Raw genomic sequence first — 20,399 nt, forward strand, 5'->3', positions numbered from 1 at the left:
GTTGAGGTGCTGGAAGGTGTCGAGAGAAGGGCAGCAAGGCTGGGGAGGGGCCTGGAGCACAGCCCTGTGAGGAGAGGCTGAGGGAGCTGGGGGGTGCAGCCTGGAGAAGAGGAGGCTCAGGCAGAGCTCATTGCTGCCTACAACTACCTGAAGGGACATTATAGCCAGGTGGGGTTGACCTCTTCTCCCAGGCAACCAGCAACAGAACAAGGAGACACAGTCTCAAGTTGTGCCAGGGGACATACATGCCAGATGTTAGGAGGAAGTTCTTGCCACGGAGAGTGATTGGCATTGGAATGGGCTGCCCAGGGAGGTGGGGGAGTCACTGTCCCTTGAGATGTTCAAGCAAAGCTAGGATGGAGCACTTAGTGCCATGGTCTGGTTGATTGGACAGTGCTGGGTGCTAGGTTGGACTGGATGCGCTTGGAGCTCTCTTCCAACGTGCTTGATTCTATGATTCTGTTCAAGCAAGCAAAGGAGCTCCCCCTCCGCCAGCTGCCACACTCACAGCCACTACTGGCAGCTGCCCCACTGCGTCCTGGGGGCGCACCGTGACCTGCACAGAGCGCAGGGTGGCCCCAGGGGGCAGTCCCGGGCCCGCCACAGCCACAGCTCTCAGCCCTAACCCACCCCGCGCCGCAGCTTGGCGCCTCCGCGGCCGCCGCAAGATCTGATTGGCTGCGTTCGCCCACCTGTTCGCGAGCGGGGCGCGGATTGGTTCAGCGCCCCGCGGGGCGGAGCGCGTCTCCACTGCGCATTGGTCGGCACGCTGGTAGCCTGCGGCAGTATGCCTGCTCGGGATTGGCTGAGATGCGTGCGACGAGCCAATGAGGGAGTGGGATGTTGGGAAGTCAGCGTCTCCGGGATACAGAGTGGCGCTGGCTGCTCTGCTGCCGGCCTCAGGAGTTGCTCCTGCTGCTGCCGCTGCCTCCTCTGCGGTCTTTGTCCCGCATGGCTCCGGTCGCTCGGGCGTGGAGGACTCCTGAGGATGGAGGGCAGGTGAGGTCCCAGCGCTCGTCCCGGCCTCCGCGCTGCCCTAGTGCCAGCCGTTCTCGGTCCGTGCCTGAGCAGCTGCGGGTCCCGGGCCGGTGAGCCGTGTGTGGGGAGGCCTCACACAGGAACATGGGAAGAAGTGGCCCGGTACGGGCTGGGACGAAGAGGCAGTGTCTGCTTAGCCCGGGGAGCTAGGAGCTAAGCGAGACACCTGCCTCCGCTCCTGAGGGCTCTTTACATCCTCTTCTCGGCAGGGACACAACGATGCTCCCCGCAGAACCTTCGCGTCCGGCCGCATCCTCCTTCCTCGCTCCTGCGGTGACGTCTCCGTGGCTGACGGAGAGTTGGACAGAACTGGAAGAGCTCCGTTCGGCCGCAGCAGACTGCTGGAGGTGCGCAGCGAAAGTGCCTCTGGAGGGCCGCGGTGCCGGGCGTCGGGCAGCGCAGCGCAGGCGGGCGGTGGGCACGTAGCGAGGAGCGCTCCGGGTCGCGCCTTGCACACGCGGTCCAGCTCAGCTCTGAGGAAGGCGGCGCAGCTAGAAAGTAAAATCATGAATCGAAGAAAGCAGATGGAGTCGCAGTGCACTGACTTGGGCCTGGAGTGTTTGGGTGAAGAGTCCTTCTCATCCGCTTCCAGTCTGGAACACGGTGCAAGGGGCAAGAAATACCTGAAGAGTCACACTGCTGCCAGCGGGAACATGACACACAGTAACGCCTGCTCTAGAGAAGAGGAAAGTAACCAAAGCCTTAGAAAGTCTGCTGCGGTTAAACAGCAGCTTGGTTTGGATGGTGAAGAGGAAATGAGAGAATCGATGGATTTCTCTTTTGGACGTGAGAATTGGAGGGGTGTTGCAAGTGATTCTAAACGGGGTGTGAAGGTAAGTGGAGACTTTGCTGGATTGTGTATTTCCATTTATACTTACATAAAATTGTGTCCAATCCACAGGTCGTGTTTAGATAACACTAGAAGCAAAATTTAAATGTGTGGCTTGTTTGTGGTATGATTTAATTTCACAATTACTGGGGTTGCCCATAATTTAGCTTGGGTTTAGTCATTTACACATAATACATGAAGTAACACATCAATATCTTTTTTTGTGTTCTGTCAGGCTTCTATTTCGTCAGGAATGCCTCCTCCATCTCAGAAGATAACTTCACCAGCAGAGGTAGCTAAGGCATCTTACAGCAGAGACTTGACAAAAAATGGTCCAGGTGGAGTTAATTCACAAACACCTTCACTGGCCAGCAGAAACCTGTCAGTACAACATAACACAAGATCTCAGTCACTGTCCTCTGTGAAAGACATTACTGTAAAGGTTAATCTGCCTGGAACAGGCAACGCCAAACAATGCCAAATATCACTTGAAAGTGACAGAAGTGAAATAAAATCGTTGGATGACTTATTTTCAAAAGCAGCTGATTCAGAGGATTCAATTAGCAGAAGTTCAGATGGTAAGTTAGTGCTAAAACATTGTCTGGATAGACTTGGAACGAACTGTACTGATAATCTACTGATGAATTTGTTAATAAAGATGGGCAAATGCTCATAGGATAATGGAATGGGCTGGGTTGGAAGGGACTGTAAAGATCTAGTTCCAACACCCACCCACCCCCCACTATGGATAGGCAGGTTGAAAAAAAAAATCACTTGGAAAGGATTTGCTGATGTAATTTTACAGGAATCAAAGAGTTATGTTAATCTATTCCTTGTTTTCTGATATATTTGTGTTTTTCTTGCCTTTTGATTTAATGGGTTCAGTTTAATGATGCTTCTGTGGGTGTGCTTAACTATTGTGTTGAAACAACAGCAGCATTTAGAATAGACTCATGGAATCAACCAGGTTGGAAGAGACCTCCAAGCTCATCCAGTCCAACCTAGCACCCAGCCCTATCCAGTCAACCAGACCATGGCACTAAGTGCCTCATCCAGGCTTTTTTTGAACACCTCCAGAGACAGTGGCTCCACCTCCCTGGGCAGCCCATTCCAATGCCAATCACTCCCTCTCTGAAGAACATCCTCCTGTCATCCAACCTATATCTCCACTGACACAGTGTTCTAAGTCTGAATAAGAACAAGGGTAAATGAGGTGAGGGGCAGCAAGAACTCCCTGAGCTTGGGTTTCATAAATCCACCAACAGACAGAAGAGGAAACTTTAAAAGAGCTGCTGCTAAGTTAAACGTTCAGAGTGAGTCCTGTCACTATAGTAAGAGTTTAGGGAATGCAGCCCTGATTCATTTTGTTTCTTGTTCTTGCTTAAGAGAAAATTTATTATAACAACATGCAAACTCTCATGGCAATCTGTCATTTGATTGCAGACTTCAGACTGAATATTCTGAGTCTTGATGATTTGGCACCAAATACCAGCAGTGAGGCAGCAGAATTAAAGCAGAAGGTAAGTGAGAACTCCCTACTAGCACCTATTCCTCTCTGCCTTTGGTGGAGGGTGGATGTTCTAAAGTGAATGTTTCTGTTCTGCTCACAGGCTCTCTGCAGTGGGCATGTCTCATTAGCTGAAGGATCAGAGTTTTACAGTCTCCTGAAACCTGGCCACATCTTTTGTAGTGCGTGCATTTCTGTACAGTCTGCAAGGTGACACAGAAGGGCACTGTTCACATAACAGCAGCTGACTCAGGGCTATGCAGCAGACCAGAGGAAGACATATTCTAGGTTAGAGTCTGTTGATTCTCCTAACATACACCTCTTTGGTTTTGCAGGAGACAGACATTCAGATTACTCAAGAATCACACAGAAATCCAAATAAAGATACATCCCTGATGGAAAAAGACCAGGCTGTCCTTGAAACTACAAGTGCACTGACTGCTGTGAATGATGCCTCTGAAGGGGGTAATGAAAACAGTGTGACAGAAGTGGAAATCTCTGAGCATTTAAGTGGAGTTTCTGCAGATTCCCCTAGACACAAACAGGATTACCTCTCTCATGATGAAACAACTGTTAACTCAGAATATTCTGAAGACTTTGAAGGGTCTCTGTCTGCAGCAGACCGAGGATGTGCACCCAAAGAGTCAGAGGAGTATTCTGAGAGCTGTACCTCTTCTGGAAAACACCCATCTTCAGCATCATCACCTTCATTTACCAGAAAGGTGTATGGCCAGGGGCACAGAGTCACTGTCAGAGAAACTGGGGTTCAAACAGTAGATCCCTCATTCACCTACTACTGGCCAAAGGGTGAGTTCACAAGATGTTGTCCTAGTGAAAGAACTCTCACCTTTATATTTGATGTGGTAGCCTAGTCATCCTTTCTGGAGTTCTTAGTTATTAGCACTTGTTTCCTCTGGCTGACATTAAAAGCTTTCTAAAGCCCAACACTCAATTCTGCTGCCTAGAGAACATTAGGTTGGGACAACAATACAAGAACTTGGCACTGGATTTAGCTAAAAAACTCCAGCAGGGGCCCTGTCTGGCTGACCTAGCCTTAGTTTACTACTAACTAGCATTAGTGACAGCTTGTAGTAGCCTGAGTGATGTTCTCAAAAGGACTCCCACATTTTAATTGTATCTTTCCTGTTATTAACAATTTTATTGTGGTATTCCTGAAATGATTACCTATGGCAGAATTGGTCCTTGCAGTGTGTCTATTTCTTGGGCAAGTACTAAGGCTTCATTCACAAAAGGCAGAGGTGGCCTTTGCCTCTTTCTCATTTCTCCCTCCCTTCACTTAAAGGAACAAATGGTAAGAGCTGCTTCTTGCCAGGCTCAAGAAGAAAGTAGCCCCTCATGGTTAGAAAAGATGCCTCCTGCAATGGCATGTAGCATGAAATTAGGAGTACAGAAACTGTGGAGGTCGTAGGAGCTGGTTTTGTTTGCCAGAATTCAGTTAAGCTCTACAGTCGTCTCCCACAGCATCCTTCTGGATAAACTGAGGCAGTGTGGTCTGGATGATCAGGGAGTGAGGTGGATTGGGAACTGGTTGAAGGAAAGAAGCCAGAGAATTGTGGTCAAGGGGATGGAATCTAGTTGGAAGCCTGTGACTAGTGGGGTGCCACGGGGGTCAGTACTGGGACTTCTGCTCAATATATTCATCAGTGAGTGGATGAAGGCACTGTCAGCCAGGTTTGCTGATGACACCAAGCTGGGTGCAGTGGCTGCCACACCAGGAGGCTGTGCTGCCATTCAGGCACTCTTGGACAGACTGGAGGGGTGGGCAAGAAGAAATTTAATGAAATTTCAATAAGGGCAAGTGTAGAGTCTGGCACTTGGGAAAGAACAACCCCAGGGATCAATATGGGTTGGGGACTGACCTGTTGGAAGGCAGTGAAGGGGAAAAGGATCTGGGGGTCCTTGTGGGTGGGAGGTTGACCATGAGAGAGCAACGTGCACTTGTGGCCAGCAGGGCCAGTGACATTCTCAGATGGATTAAAAGGGCTGTGGTTAGTAGGTCGAGAGAGGTTCTCCTACCCTTCTACTCTGCCCTGGTGAGGCCACAGCTGGAATATTGTGTCCAGTTCTGGGCTACCCAGTTCAAGAGGGACATAGAACTGCTGGAGAGAGTCCAGCACAGAGCCACAAAGATGATTAAGGGAACAGAACATCTCTCTTACAAGTAGAGACTGAGGAGCTGGGGCTCTTTAGCTTGCAGGAGACTGAGAGGTGACCTCATGAATGTTTATGTGAGTGCCGGGAGGATGGAACCAGCCTCTTCTTCATGATGCCCAGGGACAGGACAAGGGGCAGTGGGTGGAAGTTGAGGGAAAGGAGGTTCCATGTGAACCCAAGGAAGAATTTTTTTTCACTGTGAGTGACAGAACCCTGGAACAGGCTGCCCAGGGAGGGTTGTGGAGTCTCCCTCTCTGTAAATATTCAAAACCCACCTGGATGCATTCCTGTATGATCTGCTCTGGGTGATCCTGCTTTGGTAGGGGTTGGACTGGATGAGCTTTTGAGGTCCCTTCCAGCTCCTGACAGTCTGTGTTCTGTGGCAACTGCTGAAGCTGAAATGAGTTCTAGCACTCAACCTTTCCATCCTCCATACCCAGAAACTGCCTCTTTATCCCATTCACAGCAAACACCTCTGCAGTACTTGATCCAGCCGTAGGAAACAGCTATGTTGATCCAGTGCCCATTGCCAGTCATGTCATCAGCATGGATGCAGTAGAAGGTACTGAAAAACATTTTGCTTACTACTACACTAATTTTATGCATCTAAGCCTCCTGCTTGGATAGTTTAGCACTTACTCTCTGCCTGTAACCTGTAACTGAGGTTTGTAGTCTCCGTTTCTTGCAGCCCTGACAGCATACAGCCCATCAGTTCTTGTCTTAAATGCCATGTTGAAACAGCACTTGATGTTGACTCAGCAGTTTGTAGAGAACATTCAGCACCTTCACTTATCCATTGTGGAGTCGCTGGAGAATGAGAAGTTCCACTACCACAGCCTGGAAGAGGCTAAAGAGGTATTTAGCATGGACCAGGCAGCAGCCTAAATAGACTACAGGGCCTATTCCTTTCCAAATACTTTCAGTAGTTGCACAAGCAGATTTTTTGGCATGTTACTCACTAATTAAAGTTCATATTATGACTGAATAATTACCTAATAGATGACCAGTGTAATGTTCATGGCCATGTTAGCAAGAACTCAGGAGTTTATACAGTAACAAAACCAGTGAAGTCTTCTTGGAGGCCACAGTTTTGACAGACTAAGCTTTTCACTGGAACATTCTGCTGTGCTGGAAACCAGTGACAGAGCATCAGTTTCTGGGGCTAGTATTAAAAAAATGCAGCTGCCCTGAAGATTATTATTGAACACCTGGAAGTACTTAGCTACATAAAGAAATTTGTGTATTAACACTTTTTGCAGTACATCAAGACTCACAGATCCCCACCTCTAACAGTGGAGCAAGCACGTGAAGAAATTGGGAGAGCACAGGAGGAAAAGCTGCCTTGACTCTGCCTTTTAAGTCACACTTACAGATCTCAAGCTGGAAGAAGAAACCCATCCAAATGGCTCAGGTAGTTGGTACAGATCTTTCCAGTAAACAGCTTAACTGTATTTTAATATATGTAAATTATTTCCTGTATCTGAGTTTTCTAACCAAGCAGGAACTTTCAAGGCAGACTATGCCAGTGCTCAGTACTACATAAACCAAGAAACCACTTCCTTCTAGAGGGAGTGTGGTGTGTGCATGTTTATTATGTAGATTGTGTGATCTGTGATCACATCTGGGATCGTGGTAGAAGTGAAAGTCTCTGTACTACAGCAGCCAAAGAATGTGATCATAGTGAAAAAAAAAAGACCAGGGCCTGACCTTAAGGCTGTATTTAAACAGCTTTGTGTAGATTTAGCCTTGTTGGATTACCAAGCCCAGGAAAGTTAAGATGCATTCAGTGCAAGGAAGGCACCTAACTACCCTCTGGGACTCCATTTGCTTCCAAGTATGAGCCACTAGTTTGTTTCTAGAAAAGTGTTTATTGAAGGCAAAACAATAAAATTCACAAGTTGGTAACATACAGATGGTGTATGCTGATTCACAGACAGTTACAGTTCCACAGCTACAGTAGATTTAGAACAAATTGATATTTCACCATAGTAACTGAATGGGTTTAAGAGGGCTTCTGCTATACAAACAAAAGACTCTGGAAGAGGTTACCACCACACAGACCTCGAGTGGAATGCAGTGTCAGGGTCTAACATCTTTAGCTGGTGGTCTCTGGAAACAGTTACAAAAGGTTTTTGTTTCTCGTTTAGAGTAAAGGAAGTTTCCGAGAATGGTTCATTGTTAGAAACCTGCAGAGCAGAGAAAATGATTCTCTCTTCTACTGAACTCTAATTAGCTTTTATTAAAGGGTATATACAAAAATATAAAAAGCTTAAAGAATGTCTTCCATTACAAAGCATTGAACATCCTCAGAGCGTGTGAGAAGCTTAGAGCAGTGAACCCTCGTTCTGAGCAGAGCTGGGACTGCAGCAGCTGGTGTGCGGGGCGGGGAGGTGGAGGGTAGGTTCTAACAAGCTCGCACAGTGCTCATAGGTCACCTGTACTGGAACTAGATGCTTCATTCCCCTTTTAGACATTAGGATACACTGCTCAGCATCAGTCTGACTTGATCCCAAGGCAGCACCCCTCCGCTTCAAATAGAATTAACCTTTGGAGAGAAATAAACACATTATGGAACTAGAGAAGACACAGCCCCATCAGCTAACATCTCTATGCCAAAGGAATGACTGACCACAAACTCACTCTTGCAGCAGGGAGGGCTTGGTTGGGCTTTAATTCTAGTAGAAAACTGGCAACTAATTCCATTTATTTTACAACATTTTGGAAGTTCTTAAACTCACTACACCTGCCCTTTGTTAAAGTACTAAACCCCAACTGTTGCAGTATGTGTCCTAGCTGTCCTTTTTTTCACCACAGTTCTAAGTGGGATTAATTTGTCACTTCCTCCAGCCTTTAATCAAGATTTACTCAAGTTTAATGTTTGTAGGAGATGCAAGACATCTTTCTTCAGAGTTATTCAGGTGGTGGAGGGTCTTATGTGTCATACTTCACTGAAACAATAGGGAAAAGAGTTCTTCCACATTCTGCAGTGACCTACACTGTCTGAGATGCTTCATGGAGTGAGCTCTTTAAAGAAGGATTTTTTCTTTTGGGTTTTGCACAGAGCCACTGCAGCCACAGACAGAACTGACTTTTCAGCATAGTAATCACCCTTAATCAGTGGCAGCTGTAGTAGACTCCTTTGAAAAAAATCCATCTTTTGGGTCATCGTCTTTGTCTCTGAAGCAGAATCTCCATTCTCTCTGAACCCTTTCTTGCAGTGCAGTGAGTTTAATGCTAGTTCTGGCTCTGGCAGAACACAGCTAATTGCAGGGAACTCAAGAGTTGGGCAGGGTTAAATGGCACAATCTAACTTCCTACCACCAGCCCTCTTGTGTGGCTCCCTCTGCTACCTCGGGGATTGCTCCTGGTTTTTGGAGGGTAACATTCAAAGATGCAGGCTCCAGGTACTGCAGCCAGAAGTGGCTGATGCAACACAGGGTAATTAATTACTGTTTCAGAAAGGAGAATACAAAACAACTCCTCGGTATGAAAAGAGGCCCTGTTCATCACAGCATGCCCACTTATCTCTTTTTCATCCTATCCCTTACATTAGAAAGAACTAAGAGTTACCAGTCTTCTGATTTGGGATTCTACCTTACAAGTAAATGGGGCCCAAATCACTATCAAGTCTGCCCAGGTCTTAAATTGCTCAGGAACGTTCACTTACATTCATCTCTGGCCTTCATGCGTGCGATAAAAGAGTAGCTCTTGTTTCTTCGGTAGTTTTCATAGGGGTCATCCAAGGCAACTCCCACTCCTTTGTACTGATCCCATTTGTCTCTGATATCTCCTCCTTTAATTGGATCCTGGATTCCTTGTTCCTTGGCTCCCAGTCCACCAGATCCACTCCACCCTGCAGAAGGGGCATGACATTGCAGTCCTGTAACTACTACATCAGCATCACTCCTAAAAACGTTCAGGAGGCCAAGAGGAAAGACAGCACAGAACTAAGCTGGGCCAGCCAACCCTGGGCAGATGAAACATCTCAAGTATAGAGATTCTGCTTGATGCCAAACTTGCAACCCTGTCTCTTATCTCCTTCCCAGAAAGGCAAATACCAATACTGCTTCATGTTCCATGTACCTCTTGAGTAACTTCATACTGACCTTAGAATACCAAGGGATAACTACTTACAAGTATGCATTAACTTGCTCCAAGAACATGCTGCCTAGTTTTGGTTCTTGGCACGAGTAAGATTCCAGAACAGCATCTTACCCATTTTCACAAGCATTTGATGGCCTTTATTTTCTTCTCCAAGCCTTGATTCAGGGATAGGAGGCCCAGAACTGGAGCCCAAGCCAGCAGAAGAACTAAGGAAACAAAAAACAAGTGCTCATGTTCTGACACAAAGCAAGTTCTGTCCAACAGGAACACCCAGCAAGTTCTGTCCAACACAAACACCCAATGCAATCTCAGGCACTCCACTGAAATAGTGTTTGGCAAAGTGTATTAGATGGAGCTGTAAAGGTGCCAGGAATGCCCTCTGCCTGCCTCTCAGTACAAGGGAAAACAAACACTGCAGTTCCCTAACAGCACTCAGAGGACTCCTCCTGCTTCCTTGGAAGGCACACAAAGCCATCAGAGCTGCAGAGTTTTGTCACAACAAAAAGCCACCAGAACAGAGCGACAGTCTCGCTCTAAGCACATAGAGCATATCACTTCTACATCTGCTTTTCTCCTGATTGGTGAGAGGTTTATTACATCCAGCTGATGAGAAATGACTCAGGGAAGAAGAGAAAATAACCAAACAGAACTTACGGAGGAGTGGGGCTGCGAGACCGGGAGCGGCGTCGCCTTCCTGGCGAGTACGATTTCGACCTCGATCGTGACCGTGATCGGGAGCGGCTGTGCGAGGAGCGAGACCTGCTCCGGCTTCTGCAGAGGGAAAAGCAGGTGAGAGCAGGTGGACAAGTGACCAGAGCAGCACCCAGGCTTCCTTAGCTGGCCACAGTTCCCAGAAGTCAGCCCACTGCACTCGTACCTGGACTGAGAGCGTGAATAGGATCGCGACCGAGAGCAGGAGCGGGAGCGTGACCTCGAGTAAGAGCCAGAGGACTTTGAAGACCGCGAGTTGGAGCGGGAGGATGAGCGCCCTCGGCTTTTGGACCGGCTGCGAGACCGGGAAGGCCCACTGCAGAGACAAACAGAGACAGCCCTGAAGCTCCTGGGAGGAGCATGGCAAACACAAACACACCTCTCATCAGCCTTCTATTATACACAAGTGCTGCACTTCTGCAGCAACCCAGCAAAAACCTAAGTGTGGCAAAAACTCTTTCCTGCAGGGTTACAAAAATCCCAGGTCAGTTACTCCGTCAGCATGCTGCTGACCAGACCTTTCCTCCCCATAGAGCCCAAGGTAATCCTATCATTTTCCAAACAACCAGCACACATCAGAAGCAGTGGGACAGCATCTCTTACCTATTTCTTTTCTCCTGACCTTTCCTCCGCCTCGCTCTCATTTTTGCTCTGAAGAACTCGTACAGTCCATTCTGCTCCCAGCCTTCACTGCAACAGATCAACCACACACACAACCCACATCGGTAAAACTTGCCTTGGATCAACAGAGACATTCAGGATTTCCACTAGGTTTTGTAGGGAACAAAAGGCCCAGGGAAGAAAGTCTTGCAAGTATGAGTTAAGATCAAGCAGCAGTGCAGTTTAAAATATGAGAGCACTCAATTTGGCATTAAGAGAACCAAGACAGAGGTGAAGGAAGAGAAAGGCACTTTGTGCTTTCCGAGTTTCTCAGGGGATTTTCCTTACCACATGTTGTCAGCTCTACCTACTCTTACCTGTTTCTAGGCCTGTCATGAGATGGTGGACTATAAAATGCCTCAACTGCAGCCAGTAGTCTCTCACTGGGGGGCATTGGGGGTGGAAGACGAATATCTTTAGGGTCTAAAGGTTTATACTCATGATCTTCAAGCTGCCAGAAACAAAACAAATTACATTAATGTCATGTGTCATAGAGTGGCTACCTGAAGAGAAAAATACAGATTTAACTCCATAGGGACCTCACATTTCACTACTGAGGAAAAAAAACCACATCCAGAAGTAAGGATTCTGCAGCTGGGCTGATGCCTTCTCGGGCTAGCACAACCATGAGCAGTTCTCTGAGGAAAGCCAGCACTGCGCAGGTTGCAGCATTAACTGGTTCCCAGGGAGATGAAAGGCAGATCTCACTACCCCTCTCTGTGCTACTTTGCTGGGTAGAAGCCTGGCAAAGGCTGGTGCATGCTGAGAGTAAGAAGAAGTTAGAGATGAAAGGTTCATCTCCAACACAGAATGTATAAAGACAGCGGAACAGAGACAGTTCCTGTTCTCTGTCATTCTCTGCTTGCACATGTAACGTTAGTGTCGCAAAACATCGCTGGAAGAAAGAGCTCTGAATACAAGAACGAGCACACAGTGGCCACATCAGAGCTGCAGGGTCCCTCTGCTCATCTGAAAATCATGGGCACTTCCCATTTTTGAAACGTAAGGTAAGATTTTCAAGAGTGGATTTGTCTTGCACACAGGAGAGGTCAAACAGCTTTCATCAGGACACAACCCTTGAAAAGGTTAACATTTTCACTGCCTTCTCCCTGCTCCTCCTACCCCTGTATGCCCTGTGACAGTCTCTGCTGAGGACTGCTGGATTGGAAGATTTGAAATGATAAATGTCCATGATAAAACCATCCCAGTCAGTCATATTTTACTGTGATCTTTGAGTCCTGCTAGTCAGGGCCCACTGCAAGCACTTACTTTCACAAGTGGAGCCATCAGTCCAGCAGGAAGGTCAAAGTAGGGCACATTTGGCACCAGGCTGGGATCGTCGTGGTTCATGTGCGGGGGGCCCTGCCGCCGCATGTGTGGGGGCTGCCCATTAAACCCGTGTGGGGGTGGCCCAAAATCAGGGTGCTGTGGCCCTCCCCAGGGAGGGTGCTCACTGATTCCAGGATGAGGCAATCTGTGACCAGGGTGATGATGAGGAGGACCAATTTCTGCAGAGAGGGAAGATTAAAACATTTTATTTAGCTACAGAGAAAGGAAAGCAAATCAGAGATGTACTTCAATTAGTGTATTCCGCCTAAAAGCCAAATCATGGCACCCAGAGCCTTGCAGATACAGAGGAGCAACACAACTGACAACTAGAGGCTGGCGAATACAAGTCCACAGTCACAAGTATCTTGCAGTGCATCTCCTTCCCTGTCCAGAACAGCTGCTCTGAAGACATCAGAATACTTCAACCCTAAGGCACTGCTTACTTTAGGACATATGGTGGTCACAGGGTACCACAAGGACATGCTCAGGAACAAAAAGCTTTGGATGCAGCAGGGCAGCTACTGATAGGATCTGCTTCTGCAGCCTAAATACACAATCACAGCTCAGCAGGGACCTGTAAGCAGTTCTGTCTCTATGCCAAATCACCATATGTAAAGAAATAAATACGGCAGGAATTAACTCACATGAGTAGGTGACAAGAAAATACTTTGTTTAGAGGTGTTTGGAGAAGAGGTAGAAATAAGATCCTGTTAAAACAAGGGAATGACATCCACCTAATCACTGATGGATGAGCCATCTGCCACCAATGCCAGGACACCCTGCTGAACTCTGCACTACACAGAGAAGAATACAAGACTGAAAATCAACATCGTCTGCAGCAGGACCAACAGTTCTTCCAGGCAAAGCCATAGCCACTGCCCAATCTACCTGACTTACCTTCATCAGAACTCGAGCACAGTGTTAGCACAGCTTCACCACTTCCTAATTTTAGCCACCTCTTTTAACAGATCCTCTCCTCCTCTTGTTCCTCTCCATGGAACAACAGATGTTTGAGATCAACAATCCAAAATGAGGCATCTTTTTTTTCTGAGCTTAAACCTTAATTTCCCCCCAAGAGAAGAAGTTGCTGTCCCTACCACAAGTCTTGGAAAAAAACCCACTCTAAATCAACAAGAAATCCAAAGGGAGGAAAAAAAAGAACAATTTCTGCCAGAGAAGTTAATCTCAATCCTCACTATTTAGGCTCTAATTGGTTTTCAACATTTGTTGGATTTGTGGCAGGGAATCTTTTAAGCTTAAAGTAGCAACTCCTACATAGCAATGTAGTTGCTCTTTTAAGTGGCTTGTCCTACAGAATCACAGCAGGCTTTGCACTGATAAGGATCACTCCAGAATAGTCCTAACTTCTGCATGTGAAGCACAAACTACACCCGGGCAGAACTACTGCAGACTGCACCAGAGAGCTCACACCCAAACTTGAGCCACAAAGGCCAGGCAGGCAATGAGCTGGCTGCACTCTGACATCCCTGTGTTCCAGCAAGACAGCAGAACAAACAGGAAGGAGAACTGGGGGCAAGGATCAACAGACACTATCAAGCCACACAACATTAAGGCAGACACTTAGAGAGCTTTTCAGTAAAAATAACTGAAGGGCCTGGAGGAGCATATGCACAAGAACAAATATTTCCAGCCTGCCTTCCTCTTAACCTCCTTTATTTGTGGAGGACACATCTCAAGAGCCCTGGTCTGGCATGCAGATAGACTTTCCAAGCAAATACCACTTCTCACCTTTGAGCTTCTTACTCTGTAGTGAAATAGTCACAAAAGGGCTGTCTGTAGAGATGCTGACTGGAGCTGGGATTACACTTTCCAGTTATTTGCATCCCTTAAGGAAAACAAGCAAGCACCTGACCCTGCACACATCTCATCCTGTGTTGCTTAGCAGTGCTTCCCAAAACCCCGAACTCAGTATCTCTTGGGAGAACCACCAAGTCCACCAACAACCAGCACTGAAGAATTTTGTAATGGCATTGCAAGGTAAGAAACCCTGGCCTGGTACACACTTTACCTTGAGGAAAATCCCCCTGGGGGTAATCAAAACGATGAGGATAAGGAGGCCTTTCAAAGGGATGGCGAGGTGGAAAATCATCCTGCATGAAGCGAGGTGGAAAGCGGTTGAAATTATGCGGATGCGGGGGCTGGTTGAATTGGGGATGTTGCTGATGTGGAGGGAATGGGCCTCTGAAGTGAGGTGGCCGCTGCATTCGAAATGGAGGTTCCCTCTGACCCCCACCCCATGGAGGCTGCTCGTGCTGGTTGTTCCACGGGGCTTCAAACTGGTTGTTCCACGAAGGGTCGGGCTGGTTGTTCCAAGGTGTCTCTCGCTGATTGTTCCAGCCTTGATCTCTCTGTTCATTCCACATTCCTTCATGGTTATTATTCCATGGAGGACAGTGAGGTGGTCCCTAGCAGTGAAGAGAAGCTTGGTCATTAGGCTACAAAAGCAAAAGAAGCTACATTTTAAAGTTAGTGTAGCCCGTCAGCAGCATGCTGAAGTGAAAAGAACTTTCCAAACACGCTCTGAACAGCTGCAGCTTCAAAGAGAAGACAGGAAAAGGCCAAACTGTCACTGAACCAAGCAGCTCTACACTCAAACCAGCACTTCTTGATCTCCTTGGTCACAGGGAAAGTCTGATGCGATGTATACTTTGTCTTTACTTTGGCTCAGAATCAGAAAGCCTGGTGTTGAATCGAATCCACTCCCACAACCCAAATGGTCACTCTGAGCCTCCACCTCCCTCTACACCTTTCTTCAGAACTGTCTTTCTTACCTGTTGTTGACCCCATGGCGCAACAGGGTGAGGCTGGTCAAACCAGGGTGGTTTATTGGGAGGAATCTGATCATGAGATCCAGGGCCACGTGGTCCAGAGGCAGAATCCTGCACTGCAGACCCTGTTGTGTCATACTCTGTAGAACCAGCTAGGGGCAGCTGGGATTTACCATCATCTGGAACAAATTTGAGACCATTATAAGCATCCAGCTCACATGTGGTTAATAAAACACCAGAGCACCTACAGCAGGCTCCATCTGAGTTCTGTTAGGTGTGTAACCATAATGCAGAAACCTGCTGCTGGGAGAAAGGCTTCCTGACCTCTTTACCATTGGTTATTTTTACATATAAGCACCAGACTGCACCAGCTGCAAGACTCCACTTTCAGGCTTTTACCTGCACCAAGCCTACAGAACCTGGCACCTCACTATCAAAAAAGGAGCAAAAATCTCTCAGTGTTGCCACCCACTGCTTTCTGCACAGGTGCCCCAAACATGCCAGTACCTGCTTGTGTAACTGGAGCAGATGGTGGAGCAGAGGCTGGTGCTGCTGCAGGGGCTTGAGGTGGAGGTGTTGATTTCACCTCGTTCTCTAGAGGTGGAATTTGTATTTGCTGCTGCTGCTGCTGCTGCTGCGTTAAACTGTTCACAAACTCTTCATGCTGAGTTTTCAGGTTCTGGATCTGCTGTTGGAAGGCTACTTGTACAGGCTGTACTACTGTTGCATATTCAGTGATCAAATTTGCCTGAGAAAAGGAGATAAACGAAGAACAAGTTAACACTGTACCTAACACCTTGCTCATTCACAACCTCCCTCCTAAGAACTGCCTGAGAATGCAGGGTGACCAGCAAGCAGAACCCAGCCATGAGGCACAGAGCTCTGTGAAGATTCCTAAACCATTATCCAGAGGCCACTGCCTGCACGACTGCCCAGCTTTCAAATGCACCTGAAAATGAACAGCACTCATTACTAATGGAGAAACAGCTCCTGCTGCCACACTTTTTATGCTCAGTGTACCCCTTCCAAAGCTACAACTTCTTTGGCTTGCTTCTCACCACACCTTCACTCCCACTGCCAAGTAAGTCCATGACTGCGGCAATTACAAACCCAAACAGACTGCCAGGTAGAATCCAGCAGCTGCACTGCTGAATGTTTTAAATCACAAGATTGTTTCACATAGATTTTGTTAGTATTTACCTCTCAGAAAAAGGAAAACATTTCCTAAATTATTTATGTAAATACTTTGAAAACAAAGAGCTCTTTTATGGCTAACCTGATACTGGCCAAGTCCAAGAGCTGGGCTCTGTAACTGCTGAATGATTGACTCATCGAAGTACCCATTTTTCTCCCATAGCTGAAGAAGCTGCAGAAATTCAAGAGTGGAAGGGTTTTAGAAATGATGAAGAAGAGAAATTGAGGCAGACCATTTTTATATCTCTAGCTAAACCCAGGATTTCAGCAGTTGTCTTTCAACCACTGAGAATTCAGATACTTCCTTCACAACTTTTAAATAAAGCCTAAATGCCTTTAAGTTCTGCTGTAAGCATGACTTGAAACACACACTGAAGAGACTTCATGAAGACAATCATGCCTTTAAGTTCTGGTGTGAGCATGAATTAAAACACACTAAGAGATTTCACACAGACAATCATGCTTTTAAGTTCTGCTGTAAGCATGAATTGAAACACACTGAAGAGACTTCATGAAGACAATCATGCCTTTAAGTTCTGGTGTGAGCATGAATTAAAACACACTAAGAGATTTCACACAGACAATCATGCTTTTAAGTTCTGCTGTAAGCATGAATTGAAACACACACTGAAGAGACTTCATGAAGACAGTCATGCCTTTAAGTTCTGGTGTTAGCATGAATTGAAATACACTCAAAAGAGACGTCATGAAGACAGTCATGCTTTTAAGTTCTGGTGTGAGCAGGAATTAAAATACACTGTAAGAGATTTCACACAGACAATCATGCTTTTAAGTTCTAGTGTAAGCATAAATTGAAACACACACAAAGAGATTTCATGAAGACAATCATGCTTTTAAGTTCTGGTGTAAGCATGACTTGAAACACACACTGAAGGAGACTTCGTGAAGACAATCATGCTTTTCAGTTCTGGTGTGAGCAGGAATTAAAACACACTGTAAGAGATTTCACATAGACAATCATGATTTCAAGTTCTGCTGTAAGCATGAATTGAAACACACACTGAAGAGATTTCACAAAGACAATCGAACTAACAAATTCTCAGCACTCCTATCCCAGCACCAACCTAACAAAGCAAAGTGTATCACTAAACCAAACCCAGATACTCACTCTGGCAATTTTCTGTTGCTTATCCTCTTCCACTGCTAGAAAACTGGTACAATAAATAGGCACAACCACCTTCTGCAAAGCAGCCAGAAGATCTCGTGCTTGCTTCCGCTGGCTTCGGAAAAGAAATGGGAAGAGTTAATGCCCTTCGCTAAGGGCACCCTAACAGTCAGTTCACCCCAACTTCCTTTATACTAAAAGTAGCTCAGAAAATGAAGAGTTCTCCCCTTTAAGTTTTTGCTGTAAAGGCTCATCTGGAGGAATAAAACACAAAATAAGAAACATCTGAATTTGGCTATTAATGCATCTGCTCTTTCTACCAGCTATGGACATGTGGCCGTTTGAGCTGATTTTCTAGCTCAGACATAGGGGAGAGATGAACACTCCAGGGATAGGCCATATAATGGCAACAATAGATAAATTAATATCATTTCATTGGAGTATCAAGAGCTTAATGTCTAGAAGCACAGCTTGTTCTCCCCCTTTTCTTCTGCTGGCTTCTGCTGCTTGAGCTGTGCCTGCCTATCTTCCCTGGCTGCTGTTTTGGCTGCTGCTGCTGCTTCCGCTGCTTCACCCCACCCCCGTCTCCATTAAGGTTGTATTGGGTTTTTTTTTTCCTCTTCCTTCTCTAGTTGTTCTCTCTCTTTACACTGTTATACTCTAAGAAATAAAATTTCATCTTTCCCTGACTTTTTTTGTTGTATTGGGTTTTTTTTTTCCTCTTCCTTCTCTAGTTGTTCTCTCTCTTTACACTGTTATACTCTAAGAAATAAAATTTCATCTTTCCCTGACTTTAAAAACAAAAATCTGTGTTGTGATGAGTTTATTTCTCCCCGGGGGAGGGATCTGCCCTAACCCGGGACAGGGATCTGCCCTAACCCGGGACAGGACATTTAAAGACAACTGCTACAAAATGAACACACGAAAAAGGGCCTAGTGAAACTAACAATGCATCCAGCAGAGACCTCACCAAATTCATCAAAACAGACTGAAATCCATAACTTCGTTCATACCAGTGATGCAATACATCATTGATTAGGTAGATGAGATGTAACCGAAGCTCGAAGTGGGCTCCGTCCGCCGTGATGCGGTTCCGCAGGTGCCCAGCCATCAGCTCGCAGTGTGCAGGAGATTTTGCATTGCTGAACATCCAGTTCTTGCCAGCCTCAGAAAAGCAAATTGTAAACACTTTAAGTTAGTCTAATGTGTTGACATCACACAGACTTCCTAGAACTCTGAAATAACATCAGGGAGAAAGCTTTCAAGACACAGCTGTCATCTCAGTGTGTGACACAACAAACAAGCTGCTGTTTACTCCACAGAGCAGCTCAATATTCCAATTATCTTTAGCCCACACCACCACCAAAGAACTGCTCAGGTTCAGATCACTTACTGAAATTGCATCTTTTGTACAAGTGTCAATTATTGGCTGCAACAAGTTGTCAAATTCATTCATATCCAACTGGGTTTCCTCCAAAACCTTTTGCATTTGTTGCTCAATGGCAAGGGCCACTGCTGATGTGACCTGTTCCTGAGTAACAGATGAATAAAACAGAGACGATTACATTTCATCCCATGTTCTTTAGAAGAATAAGCTGCTGTGTCCCTGTGCTCTTAGCCATCAGAAGCCTTTCAACAAGCAAAATGACCATGACAACATACAGCAGCCTTCCAGCATTTGAAGTGGACTATAGGAGAACTGGAGAGGGATGCATTACAAAGACCTGGAGCAACAGGACAAGGTGTCACAGCTTCAGACTGGACAGGGACTGCTTCTCTTAAACCAACCTGTCTCATGGCAAGGAGATGCTGCTCCTGCTGCTGCAGGTTCCACTGGCTCTGCTGGATAAGCTCCTCCACGGAAGGCGTGCCCTGAGGAGCTGGGATAGGTGCAGCTGGTGGGAGAGATGGTTGTGGCAGTGGCTGGATCTGTGCAGTGGCCTCGATGTCTTGACTTTGCTTGCACAACACTATCAGACAAAGTAAACTTTCCAAGTAAGCCTCAGAGAGAACTCCACCACCATCACATACACGACAGCAGTGACGACTGCACAGCAGACACTCATTCCTTGTGTCGCTGCTCTAAGAGAATTAGAACTGTGCAGCCGAGGGGGGACAGCAGCAGCAGAAGAGGAGCATCAGCGACTCCTCACACACTTTGAAAGGAACGATCTCAACACAAGCCAGGTCTCAGAGCTGCTGTGCTGGACCACCCTATTCTTGAGGGCCCTGCATGCGCTGGGCTTTGTCGGGAGCCTATCACCTGCGGTGCAGCCCAGCCTACCTCCAGACCCGAAACGGGGGAGCATTTAGAGCCGCGGGCTGCGCTTGGCCAACTACCTGGAACTTAGAGGGCAGGAAGAGGCTGCAAATCAGTGCTGGCGGTCAGAACGAGGCCAGGAGGGAGAAAAGTGGCTCCGCCAGCCGGGGCTGAGCGGGGCCGGGAGGCAGTGGCCGCGGGGGAGGGGAGCAGAGCCCGCCCCGGCCCTGTGCCGGCCCCGAGCCGCCGGCCCTGCGCAAGGCGCGGACCCCACTCACGCTGCTGCTGCTCCAGGGCCAGCTTGTACTTGTAGTAGCCGTAGAAGTCGCCCCCGAAGAGGAAGGAGAATTTCGGGTTCTCCTTCTGCTTCTCCATCGTCATCTTCTCGAACTCGGGCCCGTTCCGCGCCACGAACTGCGCCAGCTTGTCGATGACATTCCGCAGCTCCTGGTCTGTAGAGAGGCAGCGCCGTCAGCTCCCCGCCGGCCCCGCCGCCGCCTCCCCGCTCTCCCCCACATCCTCCTCTCCCTCCCCGGCCCAAGCCGGGCCGCTCTCACCGTCGGGCGGCAGCGGCATCTCCATGGCTGCGGGGACAAGGCGGCGCCGCCGCTAGGCCGCACCGGCCGGAAGTGCCGCGAGACGCCAGGCGGCACGCGCGCCCGCGCTTTACGGCTCTG

The 20,399-nt window shown here is 47.4% G+C and overlaps 2 protein-coding genes across 3 annotated transcripts; one reads left to right on the plus strand and one right to left on the minus strand.

Moving 5' to 3' along the window:
* Nucleotides 1-825: 825 nt before the first annotated feature.
* On the plus strand, nt 826-7,458 carry C41H19orf44 (chromosome 41 C19orf44 homolog). Its single transcript, XM_064175093.1, has 8 exons — nt 826-999; nt 1,248-1,871; nt 2,103-2,445; nt 3,311-3,387; nt 3,710-4,181; nt 6,016-6,111; nt 6,238-6,404; nt 6,809-7,458. Exons 1-8 carry the CDS (start codon nt 841-843, stop codon nt 6,893-6,895), a joined length of 2,025 nt encoding a protein of 674 aa, XP_064031163.1. The 5' UTR covers nt 826-840; the 3' UTR covers nt 6,896-7,458.
* CHERP (calcium homeostasis endoplasmic reticulum protein) lies at nt 7,398-20,382 on the minus strand. 2 transcript variants are annotated; one of them, XM_064175092.1, is made up of 18 exons: nt 20,280-20,382; nt 20,001-20,174; nt 19,251-19,432; nt 18,856-18,993; nt 18,476-18,627; nt 17,466-17,577; nt 16,419-16,508; nt 15,650-15,890; nt 15,146-15,321; nt 14,383-14,779; nt 12,294-12,532; nt 11,342-11,475; nt 10,968-11,054; nt 10,531-10,680; nt 10,308-10,424; nt 9,765-9,859; nt 9,217-9,402; nt 7,398-8,094 (listed from the first exon to the last, which is right to left on the minus strand). In XM_064175092.1, the coding sequence occupies exons 1-18, from the start codon at nt 20,302-20,304 to the stop codon at nt 8,090-8,092; spliced, it is 2,700 nt and encodes an 899-aa protein (XP_064031162.1). In that variant the 5' UTR covers nt 20,305-20,382; the 3' UTR covers nt 7,398-8,089. The 2 variants fall into 2 exon arrangements, with proteins under 2 accessions (XP_064031162.1, XP_064031161.1); XM_064175091.1 differs by lacking the exon at nt 7,398-8,094 and having other exon boundaries at nt 9,209-9,402.
* Nucleotides 20,383-20,399: the final 17 nt, after the last annotated feature.

This window comes from Pogoniulus pusillus, chromosome 41 (assembly GCF_015220805.1).
Source record: "Pogoniulus pusillus isolate bPogPus1 chromosome 41, bPogPus1.pri, whole genome shotgun sequence".
Lineage (NCBI taxonomy): Eukaryota > Metazoa > Chordata > Aves > Piciformes > Lybiidae > Pogoniulus > Pogoniulus pusillus.

Coding starts and splice junctions, on each gene's coding strand:
- CHERP (XM_064175091.1), bottom strand. CDS start 20,304: ATGGAGATGCCGCTGCCGCCCGACG. Junction 16,509..17,465: donor AGCAACAGAAAATTGCCAGA/GTGAGTATCTGG, acceptor GAATTTCTGCAG/CTTCTTCAGCTATGGGAGAA. Junction 15,891..16,418: donor TTGGACTTGGCCAGTATCAG/GTTAGCCATAAA, acceptor TCCTTTTCTCAG/GCAAATTTGATCACTGAATA.
- C41H19orf44 (XM_064175093.1), top strand. CDS start 841: ATGTTGGGAAGTCAGCGTCTCCGGGATACAGAGTGGCGCTGGCTGCTC. Junction 2,446..3,310: donor AATTAGCAGAAGTTCAGATG/GTAAGTTAGTGC, acceptor ATTTGATTGCAG/ACTTCAGACTGAATATTCTG. Junction 6,112..6,237: donor CAGCATGGATGCAGTAGAAG/GTACTGAAAAAC, acceptor CGTTTCTTGCAG/CCCTGACAGCATACAGCCCA.